This window comes from Pleurodeles waltl, chromosome 4_2, assembly GCF_031143425.1.
Source record: "Pleurodeles waltl isolate 20211129_DDA chromosome 4_2, aPleWal1.hap1.20221129, whole genome shotgun sequence".
NCBI lineage: Eukaryota > Metazoa > Chordata > Amphibia > Caudata > Salamandridae > Pleurodeles > Pleurodeles waltl.
In genome coordinates this window covers 727,771,535-727,796,270 of record NC_090443.1, presented here as the reverse complement: position 1 = coordinate 727,796,270, position 24,736 = coordinate 727,771,535, and the positions used below count along the sequence as shown (strand labels likewise).

The window sequence follows — 24,736 nt, the reverse complement described above, 5'->3', positions numbered from 1 at the left end:
TACCTCTTTCAGTAGCCAAGCCTCCTTTCTTAGTAGCCAAACCTCCTTTTCTGGCTATTTAGGGTCTCTACTCTGGGCTGTTCCTCAGATAACGAATGCAAGAGCTCACCAGAGTTCCTCTGCACTCCCCTCTTCGACTTCTGCCAAGGATCGACCGCTGTCTGCTCCAGGACGCCTGCAAAACCACAACAAAGTAGCAAGACGACTACCAGCAACATTGTAGGGCATCATCCTGCCGGCTATATCGACTGTTTCCTGGTTCTGAGGGCTGTCTGTTTTCACCCTGCACTGGAAGCCAAGAAGAAATCTCCAGTGGGTCGACGGAATCTTCCCCCTGCCAACGCAGGCACCAAACTTCTGCATCACAGGGCCTCCGGGTCCCCTCTCATCCTGACGAGTGTGGTCCCTGGAACACAGGAGGTGGATCCAAGTGTCTCATACAGTCCAGTGGCCCTTCTGTCCATATTTGGTGGAGGTAAGTCCCTGCCTTCCCACGCCAGACAGCAAACCTGTGTACTGCGTGATTTGCAGCTGCTCCGGCTTCTGTGCACTTTTCCAAGGATTCCTTTGTGCACAGTTTAGCCTGGGTCCCCAGCACTCCGTCTTGCATTGCCCAACTCGCTGAGTTGAAATTCGACGTCGTGGGACCCTCCTTTTGTGACTCTGAGTTCACAGATCTTCTAAGTGCCTGTTCTGGTACTTCTGCGGGTGCCTCCTGCTTTGGCGGGGGCTCTCTGAGTGGCTGAGTGCCCCCTCTGTCTCCTCCTCCAAGGGGCGACATCCTGGTCCTTCCTGGTCCCCAGCAGCACCCAAAATCCTCAACCGCGACTCTTGCCACTAGCAAGGCTTGTTTGCGGTATTTCTGCCTGAAAACACTTCTGCAACACCCAGCATGCCGTGGTACATCTTCCATCCAAAGGAGAAGTTCCTAGCCCTTTTCGTTGTTGCAGAATCTTTGGCTTCTTCCACCCAGAGGCAGCCCTTTTGCACCTTCATCCCGGGTTTAGTGGGCACCTGCCCCCCCTGGACACTTTTGTGACTCTTAGACTTGGTCCCCTTCCTTTACAGGTGCTCAGGTCCAGGAATACGTCTTCAGTGTTTTGCTGGTGCTTGTGGTTCTTGCAGAATCCCCTATCACGACTATAGCGTCTTTCTGGGGTAGTAGGGTAACTTTACTCCTACTTTTAAGGGTCTTGGGGTGGGGTATTTTGGACACCCTTACTGTTTTCTCACAGTCCCAGCGACCCTCTACAACCTCTCGTAGGTCTGGGGTCCATTTGTGATTCGCATTCCACTTTTGGAGTATATGGTTTGTGTTGCCCCTAGACCTATGTCCACCTATTGCATCCTATTGTGATTCTACATTGTTTGCACTACTTTTCCTACTGTTACTTACCTGCTTTGGGTTTGTGTACATATAATTTGTGTATATTACTTACCTCCTAAGTGAGGGTATCCTCTGAGATACTTTTGGCATATTGTCACTAAAATAAAGTACCTTTATTTTTAGTAACTCTGAGTATTGTGTTTTCTTATGATATTGTGCTATATGATATAAGTGGAATAGTAGGAGCTTTGCATGTCTCCTAGTTCAGCCTAAGCTGCTTTGCCATAGCTACCTTCTATCAGCCTAAGCTGCTAGAAACACCTCTATTCTACTAATAAGGGATAACTGGACCTGGCACAGGGTGTAAGCACCACAAGGTACCCACTATAAGCCAGGTCAGCCTCCTACATAGAGTCAGTCTTCTTCTCACACTCTTTCTCTTCTTTTGACAACGGTCCCCGTACCCTCCCTAGTTGCATGGGCTCTGAAGTATCATGAGAAGAGCTAGGGGTGTCCTTTCGTTCTGCTTTTACTGCTTGAAGACGTGTGTCACCACGGGACTTTTTACCTTTACGTTATCTAAGTGAACCACTAACTCAATAAACTCCGAAACAGTTGGTGGGAGGATCAACAATCTGTGCCAAAACAGCCTTCAGATCATCCCGAAGTCCACAACCGAACACAGGAATTCCTTTCTCCTCAGACCACTTGGTTTCTGCCACCAAGAGGTTAAAAGACGTAATATAGGTCAACAGATCCTTGTTTCCCTGTCTCAAATTTAGGAACTTATTGTCTTTAGTCTGTACAAATAAATGTTTGGCAAAGAGTTTACGTATAGCCTCCTTAAAGTCATTAAAATTATAAAATAGGGGGTCATTAACCTCAACAGACCAAGAGGCAACGTTCCCACCCAAAAAGGAAATTACAAAGTCACCTTTAGTGGCATCATAGGGGTAATGCAGCAGGTCAACACAGGAATTGCAACTGGCACTCGTTCAGGAAGACATTAAACTTAGCGCTATCACCAAAGAAATGCTTGGGGGCTAGAGGAATTGGTGTAGGTGTGGTTACTGAAAGCTGCACTGGCTGTTGACATAGCAGCAGAACCAGTGATAGTGGTGGAACCACTTGTAAACAAATCAAAACAAGGTGGCTGCATGACCGGGCCTTTTATTCTCCCCTTGGCGTTATCCCACAGAGTATGTTATGGACTGTATCTTTGCAATGCATGTTGCAAGGACTGATTTTCCTGCCAAAGAGAAGCTACTTCATGTTGTAAACCAGCTAAGGTCCTGCTGACCTCTTGCATGGAAGAAGTGTCCTCAGAAGAGTGTACGGTTTGGTAAAGACCCTTAAAAGGAACCTCCGGGAAATCCATCACCCAGACAGCCCTGTGTTTCTGTCTCTTGGTTTTATGTCAGAGCTTGATCACTCACCTCTCAGCACTGCCAACGTAATACGGGAGTCCCAAGAAGAAAGATATTGTCTCTGCTGCCTGGTCCAGCCTGGCTCCCGATGCTTTGGGGTGTAGGTAATCGCTGCGAGCATTAGTTTTTGAGTGTCCAGAGCTGTCACTCAACACGTTCCGTGCACTTCCTGTTCACTCAATTGGGCTTACAGGAATGTGACATCATTGCCTAGATCTTCTCTCAAAGTTTTATGCGTTTTTGTCCACTTTCTTAATCAACCTCAAATGAAAATAAAGTCATTTAGTTACACAATGAGGTTCTTAATCTTTAAAAAAAAACATTCGCTCAACAGAGTACGCTTTCTTCATTTAGTTTATATAAACAGCTGCCAGCACGCAGAGACTGAAGAAGTTGTTTCCTCTCTTGTTGCCCAGTAATGATACAGCTGTTTTGCAAGGAATTCCCGGGAGCAGGCTCTCGATATCAGCTTCAAGAAGAACCAGAACAAAGCCAAGCACTGACTTATGCCTGTGAGGCTTTTTATACTTTGTGCAGCAATGAGTCATGAGTGATGAGTCATGATTAGCACATGGCTCTTGAAACACGAGTCATGAGTGATGAGTCATGATTAGCATATGGCTCTTGAAAACACTAGTGCTGCCTAACAGTCAGAGAAGGAAGCTGTCTAACAATGTGCAGGGTTTCAGGTGTTTCTAATTAACCCTGTAGATGCTCCAAAGAACCTAGTGGAGATTGAGTGGACACTGGATAAACAAGCCTTGGTAAAAACATGATGTACATACTTTTCAATCTACAAAGGCAACAAGCTTTGGCCAAAGAACTGTAAACATTACACCTTAACATAACTACCCCAACTGAACATGATCAAGCCAACAGCCCGGTGGTAGTTTATTACACACAATACAAGAAGCAGATAAAGGTGAGGGAATCACAAAAACAGGGAACCCCTAGGGACCCAGTCAAAAGCTGCCCCAAAATCAACAAAACAACAATGCAGCTCAGAGCCTGATAAGTTTGCCTTGTCCATCAAAGTGGAGAGGGCTACTAAGTTGATAGATGTACCCGATACAGCAGAGAGCCACGTTTGGCATATAGGAATTAGGCCCTTCAACTCAGCCCAAGATCAAAGATCTTCTAGCAAATGACTGGCATAAAACTTAGCCTCATTGTCAAGCAATGCTGTTGGCCTAAAATTGGCTAGCTCAGACCTTGATCCACTTTTATATAATGGGTGAGTTATAGCATCATGCCAGGACTCAGGGATTCTTGAAGACAAGACACAATAATCAAAAAGGTTCTCAAGATGGTCTGCCCAAAAAGATATGTCCTGTTTGAACAGCATCAGTGGAAGAAATAAGGTGAGGACAAGCATAAAGAGGGAAGTCTCTAAAGTGTAAGAGTTGTGGGGTGATAGAAACCTCCAGTAGCCCCTGGTCCAGTTCTGTGGTTCTGTTACCAAAAGCTGCCACACTGTGCACCACGCCTGAACTCATGTTCTGTGTGCATTATGGAGGATTAGATTCTGTAAGAAAAACTGATGATCACACCATCTCTTGGGGGGATGACAGGTAATGGGCTACCCTGTCCTTAACTACCTTTGATCTTACATCAGGGAACTGGCAGATCATCCAAACTGAAGGAGTCAAGGAGAGGTCAGCCTTCTCCACTCCAGAGGACCACTATCAGTTTAGAGTGATGCCGTTTAGATTAAAGAATGCTCCTGCCACCTTCCAGAGATTTGTAAACAATGTCCTTGTTGGGTTGGAGGCCTTCTCAGCTGCCTATCTGGATGACATAGCTGTCTTCAGTAACAGCTGGGATGACCACCTCTTTCACCTCCGAGATGTGCTTCAGGTCCTGCAACAGGCAAGCCTGACCATCAGGGCCAGTAAGTGCCAGATAGGGCAGGGGTCAGTGGTGTACTTGGTACACGTAGTGGATGGGGGTAATGTGCTGCCCCACCAGGCCAAAATTGAAACTCTCATAGCCTGGAAGCCCCTCAAAATCCGGGATGAGATCAGAGCATTTATGGGCCTCTCTGGGTACCATAGGCTATTTGTCAATGGACATGGCACCATTGTTGCCCCCTTGCCTGAACTGACATATAAGAATCAGCCCAGAAATGTGATTTGGACAGAGGCATGGCAAAAAGCATTTGACTCCCTGAAGCAAGCCATGTGCACATCCCCTGTGCTCATGGCCCTTGGCTTCTCCAAGGAGTTTATCATTCAGACAGATGCCTCAGAGCATGGCATAGGGGCAGGTTTCTCACAGCTCAGTGAAGATGGCACAGACCAACCTGTAGCCTTCATTTCTGGGAGGTTACTTCCCTGAGAACAGAGGTGGAGTGCTATAGAAAGAGAAGCTTTTGCTGTGATTTGGGCCCTGAAAAAGTTGAGACCATACCTGTTTGGTACTCACTTCCTGATTCAGAATGACCACAGGCCCCTCAGGTGGCTCATGCAAATAAGGGGTGAGAGTCTGGTTGAGTGTTCTGTGTTGTGGGTGTCTGAAAGGAATGCACATCGTAGGTGTCACCCAGCCCAGACCAGACCTGTATTGGAGACAGGCTGTCAGGCACACAGAGCAGTGAGAGCAGAGAAATGCATACTTTCTAAAGGTCTCACTTAAAAATGCTCCTAGAGGAATTATTTAGATAAAGTATGCGTACATATTATACAGTCTTCAATTCATGAATAAGACAACTCCGTACTGTTAAAATCCAATGTATTACTCAATAGGATTCAGGAAGTTGAAAAACATGTACAACAATTCCAATGAATGTCCATTTCATAACCAACAACACTGTATATAACCCCTATAGAGCATAAGTTTGAATCCCAACAGCAGATCCAGGAAGGGGTTATAACCATCGTCATGATACAGTTCTGCACAATAATTGCCTGGTTTTCAGTCCCAGTTCAAGCAATATCATGGACTTTCAATTCAGCTTGTCAAATGAGAAGGTAATGTCGACGTTTTAGCCTGTAGTGGCTGTCAGAGGTCCGTCAGACCAGCATCAGGACTCAGTGTTGTTAAATAAGACCTACACATAAGAAAAATTTATTAAAAAACAATACATGCACTCTATGAAATTACACCATGTGTACCGCCTGTTGAACCCAAAAAAACACCAAAACACAGCTGTGGATACTAGTATAAGCCACCACCTATATGACAAGGAAAGTTCAGAAAATACTTTAAAAACATAGCAAACATGCACCAAAAAGTACACTGCATCAGGCTCCCAACTAGAATAGTTACATTCTGCTACTTACAACAGGTTGCAAAAATAGGCTCTATAGCAACACACCAGGGGACTTCACCCCACAAGCTCAGGTGAACAAATCTACAAAGATTAAAAAATTTAATTGCTTAACAGTCATACAAAATAAACTCTAGAAAAACTCTGCCTCCATTGCAGTGTACTCATACCTTTTAAATATGGGACCACTAGCATCTGCCTCCATCTACATCCGCTCAACACATGCGAGTCAGAATCAAACATTGCTGGCCTTGCCAATGAGTTTAAATAAAAAAGTGAAAGGTCATGTGACCATTCCAGTGACTGTGGCGGCCATCTTAAATGGTAAAAATGGCTAACTAATACCCTGAGTTTGGAAACTGTTGTAATTATGGTACGTATTCTGTTGTCGACCTCAGTAAGTTAATAAATAAAATATCCATTGGGGCCATCAGCTCAGTCCATGTTAGTGAGATTCACATGCTGTCTGTCTCTTACAGAGCATTCAGGTAGTCACAAGACCAATGCAGTAACTATGTCGGCCATCTTTAAATGTAATAATGGCCCATCTAAATACTCTCCAATACTAAATCTGCTTTCACAACTCTGCTGTAGGTAGCCCCAGAGTCTAGCTTATTCACAGAACAGATAGAAAAGACCCAACCAATTATTGTCTGGGCATTATTAGCCATTTCAGGGCACATGGACATATGGCCCTGCATGGGGGCAGGGGGGTAAACCTTTGTGGGGTTGGATGCAGGGCTTGGCAAGCCTCCTGTTGTGTAGGGCCAAAGGCCGTGCAAGACCAGGCGTTAGCTGGAGATGTATTGCAATAAAATATTACTTTACATTAAAAAGCATTTAAATTCACTGAAAACAACAAAGTTTAAAATGGAGTTATGAACAAATAAGGTAATAAGATTGTAACTTGTGTGAAAAGAACCTGAGAAATTCACTAAAAAAATAAAGGTTAAAGTGGACTTATACATAAGAATTATAATAATAAAAAATAAGAGTTTTAAAATCAAACAATTCTGAAATTCACAAGTTATACGTAATTGACATATGTTTAGCTTGCACCGCTATGCTGCACCACTTATCAATGTGCATATAACACCACTGGTAATGTCTCAAATCTATAGAGGTGCAACAATTTCATTAGAAAAGTATTAGTGAAAAATCATGCATATTTTATAATTCTAACTGAATTTATTTATTTTTATAACTATATTCCGTAACTGGTATTTGATATGGGGTGCACTGCTGTTCCTATTGATAGAAGATATTCAATTGCAGATTTAATGTACATTAAGGCATTTTAAATTCAATAAAATATTGTTTAGTTATTCAAGTATTGTATTTAAATTTATTTGTGTAGGAAGTTGGCTCTGTATATACTATCTCAAAGTGAGATAGTGTGCACAGAGTCCAAGGTTCCCCTTGAGATAATACTACTGCTTTATTTTGTGGTAGTGTGGTCGAGCAGTAGGCTTATCAGAGGGTTGTCTTAGACATTTGTTGTACACACACAGGCAATAAATGAGAACACACACTCAAAGACTTCACTCCAGGCCAATAGGTTTTTATATAGAAAAATATTATTTTCTGAATTTATTTTAGAACCACAAGATTCAGAATTTAGGTAAGTACATAAATTGTAAGGTACTTCACACAGGTAATTATGTAACTTTGAATTAAAACAGTAATGTACACAGTTTTGGCAAAAATGGCAATAAGCTATTTTCAACGTGGACACAGTGCAAAAATCAGCAGTTCCTGGGGGAGGTAAGTACTGGTTAGTTGCTCAGGTAAGTAAAGCACTTAAAAGTTCAGTCTCCTGGGCATAGGCAGCCTACCGTTGGGTGTTAAAGTCAACCCCAAACACCCAGCACCGGCAACACAGAGAAGGTCACGTACAGAGGTCAAAGTAGAGCCCAAATATCATAGACGCATATGGAGAACAGGGGTGCTCCTGTCCTAGTCTGCTAGCAGATAAGGACCTGCGCCCTCAGGGAGCAGACCAGGGGGGTTTTGTAGAGCACTGGGGGTCCCAAACAGGAACACAAAATACACCCTCAGCGGCACAGGGGAGGCCAGGTGCAGTGTGTGAACAAGGCGTCGGGTTGTAGATAGGAATCAATGGAGGGACCCAGGGGGTCACTCTGGCGATGAAGGCAGGGTACAGGGGGACTTCCCGGGCCAGCCACTGACTGGGCTTGTATGAGGGCTGCCTGCTGGTCACTCCTGCACTGGTGGTTGGTTCCTCTCAGCCCTGGGGGCTACTGGTGCAGTGCTTTGTCCAGGCGTCGGGTTCCTTTGTTACTGGGCAGTCGCGGTCAGGGGGAGCTTCTGGATCCTCTCTGCAGGCATCGCTGTGGGGGTGCAGGGAGGTTGACTCAGGGTGTCCACGTTGTTGGAGTCTCCTGGGGGTCCTCTCTGTGGTGTTGGTTTCTCTGCACACGAGCCAGGGGCGTCGGGTGCAGAGTGTGAAGACTCACGCTTCCGGAGTGAGGCTGGAGTCTTCTTTAAAGTTGGTTTCTGTGTTGCAGATTTAGACAGAGCCGCTGTTCTCAGAAGTTTCTTGGTCCTTTAGGTGCAGGTCAGTCCTCTGAGTCCTCAGAGGTCAGTGGTCCCGCTGGTTGCATCACTGTGCAGGTTCTTGGAGTCTGGAGAAAGGCCGGTAGGGCTGGTGCCAAGTCAGTTGTTGTCTCTGTTGTCTCTGTGGGGCTTTCAGGTCTGCAGTCCTTCTTCTTTCTTCAGGTTGCAGGAATCTGATTTCCTGGGTTCAGGATCACCCCTAAATCCTCAATTTAGGGGTGTGTTTAGGTCTGGGGGGCAGTAGCCAATGACTACAGTCCTGGAGGGTGGCTACACCCTCTTTGTGCCTCCTCCCTGTGGGGGGGGGGCACATCCCTAATCCTATTGGGGGAATTCTCCAAAACCAGATGAAGGATTTCTTAAGGCAGGGGTCACCTCAGCTCAGGACACCTTAGGGGCTGTCCTGACTGGTGGGTGACTCCTCCTTGTTTTTTCATTATCTCCTCCGGACTTGCCGCCAAAAGTGGGGGCTGTGTCCGGAGGGGCGGGCATCTCCACTAGGTGGAGTGCCCTGGGGTGCTGTAACACCAGGCTTGAGCCTTTGAGGCTCACCGCCAGGTGTTACAGATCCTGCAGGGGGAGGTGAGAAGTACCTCCACCCAGTACAGGCTTTGTTCCTGGCCACAGAGTGACAAAGGCACTCACCCCATGTGGCCAGAAACCAGTCTGGATGTGGCAGGCAGGCAGGAACTGGTCAGCCTAACACTAGGAATTGGACTGGTATACATGGGGCATCTCTAAGATGCCCTCTGTGTACGTTTTTCAATATATCCCACACAGGCATCAGTGTGGATTTATTGTGCTGAGAAGTTAATACCAAACTTCCCAGAATTCAATGCAGCCATTATGGAACTGTGGAGTTCGTGTTTGACAAACTCCCAGACCATATACTCTTTATGGCTACCCTGTAAGGTTTGGCTCAGACACTGTAGGGGCATAGTGCTCATGCAACTATGCCCTCACCTGTGGTATAGTACACCCTGCCTTAGGGCTGTATGGCCTGCTAGAGGGGTGACTTACCTATGCCGCAGGCAGTGGGTTGTGGGCATGGCGCTCTGAGGGGAGTGCCATGTCGACTTAGTCATTTTCTCCCCACCAGCACACACAAGCAGTGAGGCAGTGTGCATGTGCCGAGTGAGGGGTCCCCAGGATGGCATAATACATGTTGCAGCCCTTAGAGACCTTCTCTGGCCACAGGGCCCTTGGTACCAGGGCTACCACTTACAAGGTACTTATCTGTGTGCCAGGGCTGTGCCAATTGTGGAGACAAAGGTACAGTTTAGGGAAAGAACACTGGTGCTGGGGCCTCGTTAGCAGAGTCCCAGCACACTTTCAATCATAACTAGCATCAACAAAAGGCAAAATAGTAGGAGGTAACCATGCCATGAGAGGCATTTTCCTACAATTTTAATATTTATTTCTACTTCCTCAAAATTATATTTCCTTCAAACTGGTATTCAATGATTTAGGGGGTCACGCCGGGGACCGCGGGAGCACCGCCAACAGGCTGGCGGTACTCCCAAGGGCATTCTGACCGCGGCGGTACAGCCGCGGTCAGAAACGGAAAACCGGCGGTCTCCCGCCGGTTTTCCGCTGCCCTGAGGAATCCTCCATGGCGGCGCAGCTTGCTGCGCCGCCATGGGGATTCCGACCCCCTCACCGCCATCCTGTTCCTGGCGGTCGTGACCGCCAGGAACAGGATGGCGGTGAGGGGTGTCCTGGGGCCCCTGCAGTGCCCATGCCAATGGCATGGGCACTGCAGGGGCCCCCGTAAGAGGTCCCCTAACAGATTTTCAGTGTCTGCATTGCAGACAATGAAAATCGCGACTGGTGCTACTGCACCCGTCGCACCCTTCCCACTCCGCCGGCTCCATTCGGAGCCGGCTTCCTCGTGGGAAGGGGTTTCCCGCTGGGCTGGCGGGCGGCCTTCTGGCTGTCGCCCGCCAGCCCAGCGGGAAACACAGAATAACCGCGGCGGTCTTCTGACCGCGTAGAATCACCCCCTTAGTTTCCTCCAATGTGTTTTCTGTTTTAATTTTTTCCATTAATCCATGAATATCATTAGAGTATATCACTATTTTGAGACAAGAAAATAAATTATTAGAAGATCTATGTAAATTTATGTAACATTATTCACATTGGGCTCCCTGAGGGCCCAGTTATTAATCTCCAAGTGTCACTCAGAGTGCATCAATTTAGATGGTTGTGCGCTTGAAGAGATGCGAAGACATGAGTATGCCATGCATGGTCTTTGGTAAAGAGCAGAATCAACTTTCAAGTGGCTTTTGCAAAATTGAAGCAACATCACCAAACTGCTCCTATGTCCTTGCAAACAAATAAACAGACAGTGGGAGATATGTTCTTGATAGACCTTTTTAATCATCAAAGCAATGTATTTCCATTGTCCAAGCTTTTCGATAATTCTCAAAAGAAGAGAGACACTTCTCTCTCAGGAGTTCTCCATTGATAATCATAAGCCCTAATTGTCACTCCCATGTGCGGGGACCCCGGAGCAGTTCATTCAAAGTCACATTTTCTTCACTTTACTTCCGAAAGGTCAAGAAGCACATGTGACACAAATGTAAAATTTCAGCGGCCTTAAAACTGGCTATATTAGAAACTCCATTGAATTACTTCAAAAGTTGGAAGAAAAAAGCCATAGACCTTTAAAAGTCACTAGAAATAATCAAGAAATAACCTTTTCAAAATGTCCTTCACAAACTCAGTTTTTTCACATCTTAAACTAAGGAATAGTGAAATATATATCAATGTAGCTGTATAGGCTGCAGGATTGAATTGCTCTCATTTCGGGAGTTCCAGCCTGATGGAAAAGAAGGTACTACAATATTGTGACCTTCCTTCTTGTGATTTTGATTCCATGCTGATTAAGTGCTTTTTTAAAAAAACTTTTATATTTTGTATCTATTACATTTGTTAGATAAGCATGATATCAACTTGTAAAGAATTTTCGGATATTCAGCTAAGAACAAGTGAAAAGAAAATACTTAACACATTGAATAAAGATAAGAACAGAATCACTATCAGGTACGGTCATTGAATTATTAATAACTAAATATTGAAAGCATGAGTTAATTAATTTATTATCTCTGTGAGAGCAATAGACGATCTATGTGTTATGTTTTCTTTCTTGATCAGGTATCCGATGGAAGGAAAAATTAAAACAAGAGAAATGAAAATCAACTGGTAAATATGTGATTTCAACATATTCAGACAAAGAATTGCATAACGTATATTGCTGGAACTATTTTATTGTATTTGCAGTTTGTTAGACTAATGGAAAGTTTAAACTGGCTCAATTAATGTCTCTATTACTTACTTGTAACCAAATTACTTTTAGCCTTACTCTTCCTCATTACACTCTAAACTGTACGGTTCCTCCTCCGAGGCAGGGGGTTTTATTAAAGCCATGATGGCGACTCGCCATTGCCACATGGGGATGGAAATCATGACTTCTGCCATCATGGTGGAGGACAGTCTGCTATATTTAGAGATACTCACTTGCATGGCAGGGATCTCTGTGCAGTAAAGGGAGCAACTGCCACTGTGTCTTCCTTCACAGCAGTGAGGTTTGCCAAGCAGGTGCCTTGTTTACACGAGCTTGGCATTTCGTTTTGTTCAGAGAAAACACACATACTCCTGAATGGCAGACGAAGGCTCAGTGAAAAGGAAGCACTTTCCATAGGTATAGTGGCCACATAATATTTTCCCTATGGATATAGGCCACGCCTTACGTGGCAGTCCCAAGCAGGGAAAATGGGAGGAAGTCATCCCATCATCAAATTGGGTGGGATGATCATCTCACGACGCAGTTGTCCTATAGTGGAAAGGTTGCCCAGGAGCTTTGATTCTAAATAGAAGGGGGATAGGGGATTTGGTGGGACAGAAGGATCGCGTTCTCGATTATGTGCCAAATCCTAAATAAATTCTTTACCTAAAGATTGATCAAATGGAATCTTTCCTATTCTACATCACAACATTCTCAAAACAGACAATAACAACATAATTATTGACACTGAATATGTATTTAAATATGACAAAAAATATGTATGTCTGGGTATGTAAGTGTTGCTGTGTCTATGTATATGGATTTATGCTTCGAGTCTTCATTGTACCAGGATAACAATACACATAGATATTTTTTAAAACATTATGCATATAACAGTGAATGCACATCGACGCATATATAGTTGTGTAAATGTACATCAAAAATAAGAGATCTTTCCACAAAGTATGTCATCTGAATTGATGAACATATTTAAGAGCAAAGAGATATGTGGCGGTTCTGCAAATAATATTTGCTAATGAAATACCCCTTATTTTTGCCCAGCAAATTCGTCTTCTGATGGCCCTGGGTGCCAGGCAGCAAAGAAATCTCTGCCAGGGAACATGCGAGAATAATACCAGATCTTATCCAGCCACTGTCTCAGACTGAGGATGCCTTTGGTCTGTAACATGTAAAGCTGAACATACCAAATTCATTGTTCATGTTATTTTAGGTCTTGGCTACAGACATCTTTAGCTATGTGTAGGCATCACAATTTTTCCAATGCACAACATATACTAAGAGTGAACTTTGAGTCATCCATTTGCTCATTAACAGATCAATTGTCTATTGTAGATGTCTGCTCTTGGTTTGATGAATTTCCCCCTAGTAATGTGTTTGCCATGCCCAGGAGCATCTCGATCGCCGGGTGTTCAAATGTGACTAGTTGTAACTTTCTACTGCTTACCGGGTATGCATTTTCTTTCTTTACAGCATTCCATCGGAAGGCATGTGTTTCCTTCCTTCTCCTTGTTTTACTGTCTCTGATTTCTCTCTTGCCCTACTTCCCAATGCTCCCTACCCAACTCCCATACTACTCCCCACATGAGGAGGAGTTGCTCCATATTCTAGGCAGAAGCAGGCAGCAGGAGAAAGACCATTTGAGCACCTGCTGCTTGCCAGTACACAAGGGACACCGGATCGTTAGGCTGCAGCTGGGCTATGAGAAGCCCTAGAGCAAACAGGGCAAGAAGCTGTTGATGAATCCGTGACAGGCTGTTACTGCTGCTGCGGAGCTGTACCATCAAGTGGAGTACCTGGCAGCTTGCAAAAAAAGGTACATAGCAGGTCACAAAGCAATGGTGAAAGAGGCTACTTGTCTGTGTCAATTGAAGTTACCGAACCCAAGAAAGCCAAGGTCTGGTGAAGCTTAAGAATAGACAGACGGCATCTATTTTCTGCCAGGAGCCACTTAATTTTTTTATTGATGCCTGTCCATGGGAGAGGCTCCGGTACTGAGTAAACTTATGTCAAGTTGTGAAGTAATGTCAGTTCCGTTCACAATGACAATTTCCACCTGCAGACTGCAGTAGGGCGAAGCTCAAAAGGCAGACACGTGAAAGACTCTGACTTTACTCACTTTTAAAGCCAATTAGACGATAGCAGTTATGTAGGAAGGTACCCTCTTTTTGGCATGTTACCCTCAATTTCTGCCTGATGTCAGTGTGTTTGACTGTGTCACTGGGACCCTGCTAACCAGGAACCCAGTGATTATGGTCTCTCTCCTCTAAATTGTGTCACTGCTTACTGGTAACCTAGTATTTCACCCAAAATAGGCATACTGGTCACCCCTTATATGTTTCTAGTATATGGTACTTAGGTATCCAGGGCATTGGGGTTCCAGGGGATCCCTATGGACTGCAGCATTTTTTTGCCCCCCTTAAAGAGCCCATGCTAAGCCTTCTACAGGACTGCCATTGTGGCCTCTGTGAAATGGTGCATGCATCCCCTCACTGTCATTTTCACGGCACCTGGTCACTTATAAGTTACCTTTTTGTCAGGCTTTCCAACCCTGAAGGGTAGGTGCAGAGCACCCTCAGAGCCTCAACACCTTGCCCATTGATGGTGACCCATTGCCTATACTTTGTAGTATTTGAAGTCACATGGGTCTTAGGAACCATCCGATTGTCACCAAGAGACACTACGTTGGCCCTGCTAAACCTCCCTTCATTAACTGGAACAAACTCTACCTCCCCCAGCACTATACCAGCCACCCCTGGGTTCCTACCCCGAGTGGGAGAGTGCCTTCTTTTTGGGCACTTGGGGTCCTGCAGGAAAGTAGCTTCTTTTGTGCATGGTTACCCCCACATTTTGGCCTGTCAGTGTTTTTGACTGTGCCTACTGGGATCCTGCAAATCAGGACCACAGTAGTTATGCTCTCTCCCTTAAATGTGGCTGTTGCATACTGGTAACCCAGTATTTCACCCACAATTGGCATACTGGTGCCCCTTATAAGTTTCTACTATATGGTACTGAGGTACCCAGGGCATTGGGGTTCCAGGAGATCCCTATCGGCTGCAGCATATCTTTTCCCACCCTTTGGGAGCCCATGCAAAGGGTTCTGCAGGACTGCTATTGTAGCCTGCGTGAAAAGGTACATGCACCTTTTCACTGCCATTTACACTGCACGAGGTCACTTATAAGTCACCCCTATAGCAGGCCCTCCATCCCTGAGGTCAGGGTGCAGAGTACTAGAAGGGGTGCCCTCACATCGTCCAGGACCATTTTCCCAGACTTCGTGAGTATGAGGATGCCATTTTACGCGTGCACTGGACATAGTTCACTACCTATGTACAGCTTCACAATGGAAACTCCGTATATGGCCATGTTTGATATCAAACATGTTGGAATCATACCCCAAGGCTTTTGCAAGCATTGGTTGCATAATTCAATGCACTCTGGGGGCTCCTTAGAGGTCCACCAGCACTGCCATTACAGTCTTATGAGGTTTTCCAGGCAGCCCCAGCTGCAGCCACCTCATAGAGAGGTTTCTGCTCTCCTGTTGCTTGAGCAGCTCAATCCCAGGAAGGCAGAACAAAGGATTACCTTTGGGACAGGGGTGTTACACTCTATCCCTTTGGAAATAGGTTTTACAGGCATTGGAGGGGTAGCCTCCCAGAGTCTCTAGAAATGCTTTGAAGGGCACAGATGATGCCCTCCTTGCATAATCCAGTCTACACCAGTTCAGGGAGCCCTAGTCCCTGATCTGGCATGAAACTGGACAAAGGAAAGCGGTGTGACCACTCCCCTGTCCGTCACCACCCGGGGGCGGTGCTCAGAGCTCCTCCAGAGTGCCCCTGGGTTTTGCCTTCTTGGATTCCAAGTTGGCAGGGCACTCTGGGAGCATCTGTGTGGCCAGTGCCAGCAGGTGACGTCAGAGCCCTCCCCTGATATGTGCTTACCTGTGTAGTCAACCAGTCCCCCTTTCAGGGCTATTTAGGGTCTCTCCTCTGGGTGTTTCCTCAGATTCAGATTGCAAGACTCCAGCAGAAATCCTCTGCATCCTTTACTTCACCTTCTACTGACAAAACTGTATCTGGTTCCTCCAGGAACTCTACAAACTGCAACAAAGAAGCAAAGACAACTTCTGCAACATTATATCTTCAGCTCCTGCCAGCAACTGCAACTGTTTCCAGGTTGTGCATCCTCTAAGGACTGCCAGTCTTTAGCCTGCACCAGAAGAAAGAAGGAATCTCCCTTTGAGTGAAGGAGTCACTTCCCTGCTTCAGAAGGCACCCCTCTGCAGCGACTACCCGTGGCTTGGGTCCCTTTTCCTGAAGAAGTGCGTGGATCCAGCAACACGGGTGGTAGACTGAAGTGGTCCTGATGGTCCTGATGTCCAGCTGTCCAACTTTGGTGGAGGTAAGAGCTTGCCTGCCCACGCAAGACAGTACCCCTGTGCACCATGTTTTTTGCAGTTGCCAAGGCCTGTTGGCATTCTTCCACAAAGTTCTTCATGCAACATGCAACTCCAGCTCCCAGCACTCTAGCCTGTGATGCACAGCTTCCTGAGTGGTTCTCCGGTGGCGTGGGATCCCTTTGTGTAGTGCTGCGTGGGCCTCCTTTTGAACCTCCATTGTCCCCATGCTGTGGGACTCCTGTGTTCGCTGCCTGGTCTTCTGAGGGCTCTATGAGTTTCTGTGAGCCCCCTCTGTCTCCCCCTCCTGGGTAGAGGCCACCAGGTCCCTCCTTGTCCAGGGCAGAGCCATTTTCCACTAACCGTGTGCTTTGCATGTGCCAAGGCTTGTTGGCGGAATCCAACAATGCAAATGAGACTGCAATCATCCATCTGACGTGGGACATCATCTGGACCAACCAGGAACCCGCATCCATCTTCTTGGGTGCAGTACTGACTGTTCTTCTTCACCGGTGGTTCTTCTCATGCACCTTCATCCAGGTTAGCAGGGGCTCCTGTTCTCCCTGGACTCTTCAGTGCTTCTTGGACTTGGTCCCCTTCTTTCCCAGGTCTTCAGGTCCAGGAATCCATTGTTGGTGTCTTGCAGTCTCTTCTGGTTCTTGCAAAACCTTCTATCACGTGTTCTTGTGTGTTCAAGGAAAGTTACTGTGATTTACTCCTGCTTTTCCGGGCTCTGGAGTGGGTTCTATTACTTACCTTTGATGTTTTCTAACACTCCCAGTGCCCCTCTGCACACTACCCTTGCCTAGGTGGGAAACCGGCTTTTGTATTCCACTTTCTTAGTATATGGTTTGTGTCCTCCCATGCCCATTTCTAACTATTGTGATTTTCACAAATTGCACTGTTTTTTAACAGTTTTTACAAGTATTTCTGCATTCTAGTGTATATACTGTGTAAACTTACCTCCTAAGGGAGTGTAGCCTCTAAGGTATTTTTGGCATTTGTGTCAACAAATAAAGTACCTTTGTTTTTGTAACACTGAGTATTTTCTTTCATGTGTGTGAGTACTGTGTGAATACAGTGGTATTTGCATGTGCTTTGCATGTCTCCTAGTTAGGCCTTGGCTGCTCGTCCACACTACCTCAAGAGAGTCTGGCTTCTAGGCACTGACTACATTTCACTAATAAGGGATAACTGGGCCTGGTATAAGGTGTAAGTACCTTAGGTACCCACTACAAACCAGGTCAGCCTCCTACAAATTCTCTTTTTTTCATCAAACTGAAGGAGTTTGCGCACAAATGAGTTAATTTTTTAACACATAAAACAAACTTTTATAGTGATAGATGTGAAATCCCATGCATGCCCTAGAGAAATTAAAAATATATTTGCTATAGGTAGGATTATCATTGCAAGGCTGTAAGTATATTGAAGGTCAGGCATTACAAATGGTGTCTTCAACAGTTACAGGCTTTGGGTGATTCTTCTGAATAAAATTACAGCTCTCACTCCTAGCACTTTATGGAGAGGCAACCACTCCAATTATATTAGTTTCTTGACAGTCCTCATCATCCTTGGGAACACTGTCCCAGACACAAACATCTACAGCACTTGGAAACCTGTAGGCTTATTTATGAACCCCTTGCGCCGCTTGTGCATCACTTTTTAAATGGGGGGGGGGAGGAAGTGATACACAAATAAGCCCTTGGTCCCTACAAATAACATATCCTGAAAGCACAGTCTATTGAGTAGTCGGAACACTCTTATACTCCACATAGAACTTCAAACAATTGTAAATCAAATAGCTCCACACTACTAAACTAAACTTTAGCCGGTCAATATCAACCCAGGACATTCATAGTTAGTAGCAGATATATCCCTCATTATAGTTTCAACTCACACACCACATTCTTCCCCTAAAAGATACCTGTCAACATCACAGAGTTCAGTGAATGACTAGATTGTTCACTTACTCTAGAATGAACATATACTGGGCAATATTCTGTTGGAGAAGACAGCTTTAGAACCAAGGCAAAAGGCTGAATATCCACATGAAAATGTTCCTTATCACTGCGGTTACATGTTTCTGGAGTATGAGTACATGAAAACATTCGATTTGTTCGTATTACATATTTAAATTGCTCCCAGTCTGTGAACATTGTGTAGTCTGTGACTGTTTTCACTAGGTTTTAACCCTTTCACTGATAGGCCTTTTCCCCTTAGAATGCTAAGCCCTTTTTTGGCTAGTTGAGGCAGTTTGAGCTTAGGCCTCCATAACTTATTTTCCACAGAAGGTATCCATGCACTATATTCCTCCTTCTTGGGGGTGTTCAGGAAAATAAGAAAATGTACTCTGCAATAAGATATCCATGCAATATAAATGTCCTTCTTGGGGATGTTTGGGAAAATAGGAAAAAGTACTTCGCAAAAAAGTGTCTCTTTATTTATTACTAAAAATTGCATCAGTTGTGCTAAAGTCACCATCTTCCTAGCTTTCAGGAACTCCCAATCAATCAATCAATCAATCAATCAAGGATTTGTAGAGCAAGGTTAATCACCCACAGGGTCTCAAGGCACTGGATGTGAGCGTGCTACTCAATCGAAGAGCCAGGTCTTGAGGTCCTTCCTGAACTGCTTCAGTGATGCGGTCTGCCTGAGCTTGAAAGGTAGTGCATTCCATGTCTGGGCTGCCAGGTAGGAGAAGGATCTTCCTCCTGCTGTGCTTTTACGGATCTTGGGGATGGCTGCAAGGGTGAGCTGGGAGGAATGAAGACTTCTGTTGGGTATGTAGAAGGTGAAGCGGTGGTCGAGGAATGCTGATCTTATGTTGTACAGTGCCTTGTAGCTGTGGATCAGGTGTGTATGTGATGTGCTTGTTAATTGGGAGCCAGTGTAAGTCTCTGAGGTGGGAGGAAATGCAGCTGTATCGGGGGATGCCCAGGATGAGTCTGGCTGCTGCATTCTGGACTCTTTGTAGTCTTGATTGAAGTTTCTTGGTGATGCCAGCATAGAGTGCTTTGCCAAAGTCCAGTTTGCTAGTGATGAGTGCATGGGTGACTGGCTTCCTTGTGTTGAGGGGAGGGAATCCATTTTGAAAATCTTCCGCAGGAGTCGGAGGGTGTGGAAGCATGACTAAGAGACGGCATTGACTTGGCAGGTCATTGATAGAGAGGAGTCCAGGATGGTGCCCAGGTAGCACAAATGCTCAGTGAGGGTGGGAAATTACCCAGAACAGTGGGCCACAAGAAGTCGTTCCAGGCAGAAGGGGTGGAGCCGATCACAGGGATTTCTGTTTTGTCCGATTTGAACTTGAGGCAGCTGGCCTCCATCCAGGCAGTGATTGCTCTCATCCAGTTGTGGAAATTCCTCTTGGCTTGAGCAGAGGCCTCGGACAGGGAGAGGATCAGTTTGGTGTTGTCGGCGTAGGAGACTATGTTTAGCTCGTGTTGTTTGGTGATCTTGGCAAGCGGGGCCATGTAGATGTTGAAAAGCATAGGGCTGAGTGAAGATCCTTGGGGCACTTCGCAGCAGGTGTCTTTAGGTTCTGACGTGTATGGTGGTAGTCAAACCCTCTGTGCTCTTCCGGTGAGAAAGGACATGATCCAGTCCAGGGCTTTGCCTCAAAGGGCGGTATCCTGAAGTATGTCGCAAAGGGTGGAGTGGGAGACAGTGTCAAATGCGGCAGAGAGGTTGAGGAGGATGAGAGCGGCCGTTACTCCACAGTCCAGTATGATGCGGATGTTGTTGGTGGCTGCTAAGAGTGTGGTTTCAGTGCTGAGAGTGCAGTTTCAGTGCAGTTCCCAGAAGTGAATCAAAAAAACCTTTTTTTTAAACCGTTTTGGCATTTGTCCTAATTTCTGTACTTTCAGCTTACTTCCAGTTTGTGGTGAAAACCAATGTGAATCCATGGGTGATCCCAGAAAGGTATATATTTCTGTAGACAAAATTCTGAATTCAGCAAGGTGTCATTTGTGTAGATCCCTCAAGGTTTTTTTCCACAGAAATCTATTGTTGGAATAAAGAAATATTGAAAATGAATAGGATAAATTGCTATTTGTGACAATCTTTTCATCTGTAAATTCTTGTTATGATGGTTGATTTACAATAGCAATATACCATTACATTTGCTAGTCCCTTCTGATTGTGAGAATATACAGGATTTGCAGGTTTTCCAAGAACCCACAGTACCCAGAGCCAACAACCGAGTTGCACCTTACAATGGTTTTTCATTGTCTACCGGGTATAGAGCAATTTATATTGTAAAATATAAAGGATGAAAAATTAAAACCTATGTATTTCTGAAGTAGACACCTAGTACAGGGTTTGAGAGTAATGGGTATTTTTACATCACTGGATACCCATCATAGCATGTGATTCAGAGAGCATTTTTCGAAATGCCTTCTTTCTTACTCACTGGCTCTCATTTGAAAAGCAGAGAAATGCAATTGGTAATAACAATTGTTCTATTGTTCTGTGTCCCTCCAAGCCTTCCAATAAAAGTGGTACCCCACTTGTGTGGATAGACCTAATGCCCACAACAGGAAAGGACTCAAGACACAACATAGACACATTACATTTTTCCACTGAAAACTTACCCTTTTTGTCAGTGTGAGTAGCTGCACATTTTGGGTCAGCTCAGTGGGCACATAGGGAAGCCTAGCAAACCTGTACATTTAGGGAAACAAGACAGGTTTTCTTACTCAGAAACCTTTACAAACCTCAGATTTTGACCACAAACAAACATTTTCTTCACATTTCTGCCTGGAAGAGTCTTCAATCTGTGGGAACTACAAATTGTCTACCACCCAGCATTCCTTTAAGTCTCCCGATAAAAATGGTACCTCCCATGAGTTGAGATACTAATCACGACTCATGTACATGGCTGGAGTATCAGGACATATTCATGGTTGTAAAACATCCGATACCAACGCCAGAGTGGAAAAACTCAGCCATTGATGCCTCGCCGATAATGAATGACATCTCCATGTGGAGGTAGTGCAAGGCCTCTTTAGAGATTGTGGGGAACCATGGTTAGACCTATTGACCCCCCACCGAGAATGCGCAGTATCAGCACTTCTAAGGTGGCTCAAGCTTATAGATACATTTGATCTCAAGTGAACCTCTGACTTTCTGTACGCCTTTCTGCTGATAACACTCCTGCCTAGAGTTCTTAAGAAAATCAGAAACGCCTGTGCTCAAGTCATCCTTGTGGCTCATCATTGGTCATGGAGAGTATTCTATTCTACTCTATTCTATTCTATTGTTCTTGTAAAGTGCATGGCTACCTAAAGGCCTCCCAGGGCTAGAAGAGACATCACAAGTGACCAAAACACCACAGAAATGGAAATTAATTACTAAACAGCCAGGTTTTCAAGACTTTATGAAAAGAGGGCTTGTGGGCCAGTTGACTTAACTCTTGTGGAAGGATGTTACAAAGTTTGGGGGTCAGATAGGCCATTGAACGGCCTCCCGATCAGGACCTATGATTCGTAGGAACCTTTATCAAATGTGCCGAGTAGAATGTAAGGAGCATTCCAGGAATATATGGGAGACAAGTGGTCTTAGCAATAAGGGACCTCTCTTAAGAAGTGACCTGTGGAAAATACATAAAGCCTTGAAGTGCACTCACTGCTCTACCGGGAGCAATTGTAGATCTAGCAGGGCTTTTTTGACAGACTAACATCTTGGGATGTTCATAAGAAGCCGAGCAGTGGTGTCCTGGATGACCTGCAGCCTTTTGATCACATATTGAGGCAAGCCAAGGTATAAGGCATTACTATAATCCAGGTGTGAGATTACGAGAGCTTGGATGATCAGTCTTCTAACTAAAAAGGGGAGAAGATTGAGAACCTGCCTCAGCATTCTCAGAATACCAAAACAATTTGCAACAAGCATTTTCTTACTTGGTGGTCTGCATGAGGCTGGAATCAAGCGATATTCCAACACTCTTTATTGTACTTTTTGGGCTAGGAAGCCTATCCAGGCAGTCCAGCATGGAGATCACGACCTTATTGCTAAAATTATTACCCAGCAACATGACCTTTGTCTTGCCTTCGTTAAGTTTTAATTGCAGTAAGCCATCCATCTGGCTACTGCTTGAAGACATGGGACTAGACTGAGGTGACGTGAGCTGGGATCAGGGGAGATAGATATCACCAGCTGTGTGTCATCAGCATAAGAAACCAATGATAACCAATAGAAGTGCACCATTTCAGCCAGGGAGTACATATAAAGGTGATAAAGAGTGGGGCTCAGGGAAGACCCCTGGGGCACCCCATAACTCAAAGAATGACTGTCAGAATAACAGGATTGGTCCAAAACCTGAAGACACCTGTTCTCCAAAAAGGAGGCGAGCCATTTAAGTGCTCTGCCTTTGATATCCATATTTGGTATGGTAGCCCAAACTGCTGAGTATGAGCATCGGTCCTCCGGTCAGGTGGCCCTTTCAGAAGGATCTCTGATCACAGCAACAGGGCAGGGTCCTGCACCCCAACCTGCACACATTTCACCTTAATGCATTAGGATGGAGCGGCAAGAGTTGTCTGTGTCTGTGATGTCATTCTGGCAGCATGGCATCCCTCAACCAAGACACGCCTGCCAATTATACACCTGCCATTGGAAGAAATTTGTAGATTGGTGTAATACTAAAATGTTGATCCCCTCACTGAACCTTTGTCTGAGGTGTTGTTGGCTGTTCTTTCATTACCCTGGCAAGGCATTGCTTTGGGATCAGTTAAAGAGAACCTTTCGGTCATATCAGCTTTTATGCGGTTGCCGGATTAACCCTCCCTGTTCAGGTCATCCATTGTGACTCATTTTCTCAAAGGCCTCCAACACATGTTTCCTCCACATCCCTTTATCATGCCTCAGTGAGCCTTGAATTTGGTTCTGACCATTTTGAGGTGCTCAGCATTCAAAATGTTGCATGGCTGCCCTCTGCATCTCTTGTCTATCAAAGCAGCCATTCTAGTTGCCCTTACAACTGCCAATAGGGTTAATAAACTGCTGGCACTTTCTATGCACCCTCCTTACACTACGTTTTCCAGACAAACTGATTCTAGGAATGTGTGTCTTTTTCTTGCAGAAAGTGGTGACACAGTTTCATGTAGGCCAGACCATCACACTGCCAACTTCCTTTGCTCTACCTCACCCTTCCAAAGCGGAGGAGAGACTCCACTGCGAGGTCCTTAAAAGAGCATTACAGGTAGACAATCAACTCTTCATTGGGCTTGTCACGGCAAAGAAAGGGAAAGCTGAGTAGAAAAGGACCATCTCCAGATGGATTGTGTCTGATTTAAATTCTGCTAAGCACTGGCCAAGACGACGCTCCCTGAAGGCTTGTAGACCCATTCCACTAGAGCCAAGGCTGTAACCACCACGTTAGTTCAGAGAGTTCCTGTCCTGAATATCTGTGAAGCTGCATCCTGGGCATCTCTGCACACGTTTACCAACTACTACTGCCTGGCCAATCTGGTAGAGTCCTAATCTAAGAGCAGATTCCTTACTGACACCCATCCTCCCACCTGTGCGAATGAAGAATGAATTTCTTCATTTAGATTGACCCTTGTAGGCCCTTAGTCTCTGCACATTGGGCCATCAGCATTCTGTCATGGTATCATGCTTCTGGTGCGAAAATGCCTTAAAAAGAAACTGATGTCAATGTGCTGGGGTTCGCCTATATAGCCACTGCACACATCACTTTCTCTGTGGATGGCACTGACGGCTTCGAGACGATTGATGCCATCTACCAGCATGCAGATGTACTTCTCAAGATTTTCTGGGTCCAGTCTGATGCATGAGGAATATTTTAAGGTGAGGAATGTGTTGTTAGATAGAGTCCCTACCAGATAAGACATTCTGGAATAAAAGTAACTTGCACACACAAACACACACACCACTCTACTGTATGCCACTCTACTTTACAATATTCCACTTTACGCCACTCCACTTTCTGCGACTCTATTCTACACCACTTCACTCTACACAACTGCTCTCTACATTATTCAACTCTATGCCATTCCAATCTACTCCACACAACTCAATGCCACTCTACTGTACACCACTCCACTGTATAGTATTCCACTAAATGCCACTCTATGACACTCAACTGAACGCCACTCCACTCTAAGGCACAATATTCTGCACTATTCCACTTGAAACTGTGCCACTCCACTCTACACTATTCCACTGGACACTACGTGACTCCACTCTGTGCCACTCTCCTGCAAGCCACTGCTCTCTCTGACAATATGCTTTATGAAATTGCACTCTACGCTATCATACTCTATGCCACTCCAATCTATGGCACTTCACTCCATGCCACTCCACCTTACTCCATTCCATTCTATGCTATTCTACTCTATGCCACTCCAAGCTATGCCACTCCATTCTACCCTATTCCACTCTATGCCACTCCACTCAATGCCACTCTACGGTACCC

At 45.3% G+C, this 24,736-nt stretch overlaps 1 protein-coding gene across 1 annotated transcript in view; it reads left to right on the top strand.

The window, feature by feature from the left end:
- The window catches only part of HFM1 (helicase for meiosis 1), a 2,166,952-nt gene that overhangs the window by 1,172,234 nt on the left and 969,982 nt on the right, over positions 1-24,736 (top strand). Inside the window, exons 16-17 of the mRNA XM_069233212.1 lie at positions 11,538-11,644; positions 11,756-11,803. Coding sequence (XP_069089313.1) covers positions 11,538-11,644; positions 11,756-11,803 — 155 coding nt within the window. The remainder of the gene's footprint in view (positions 1-11,537; positions 11,645-11,755; positions 11,804-24,736) is intronic.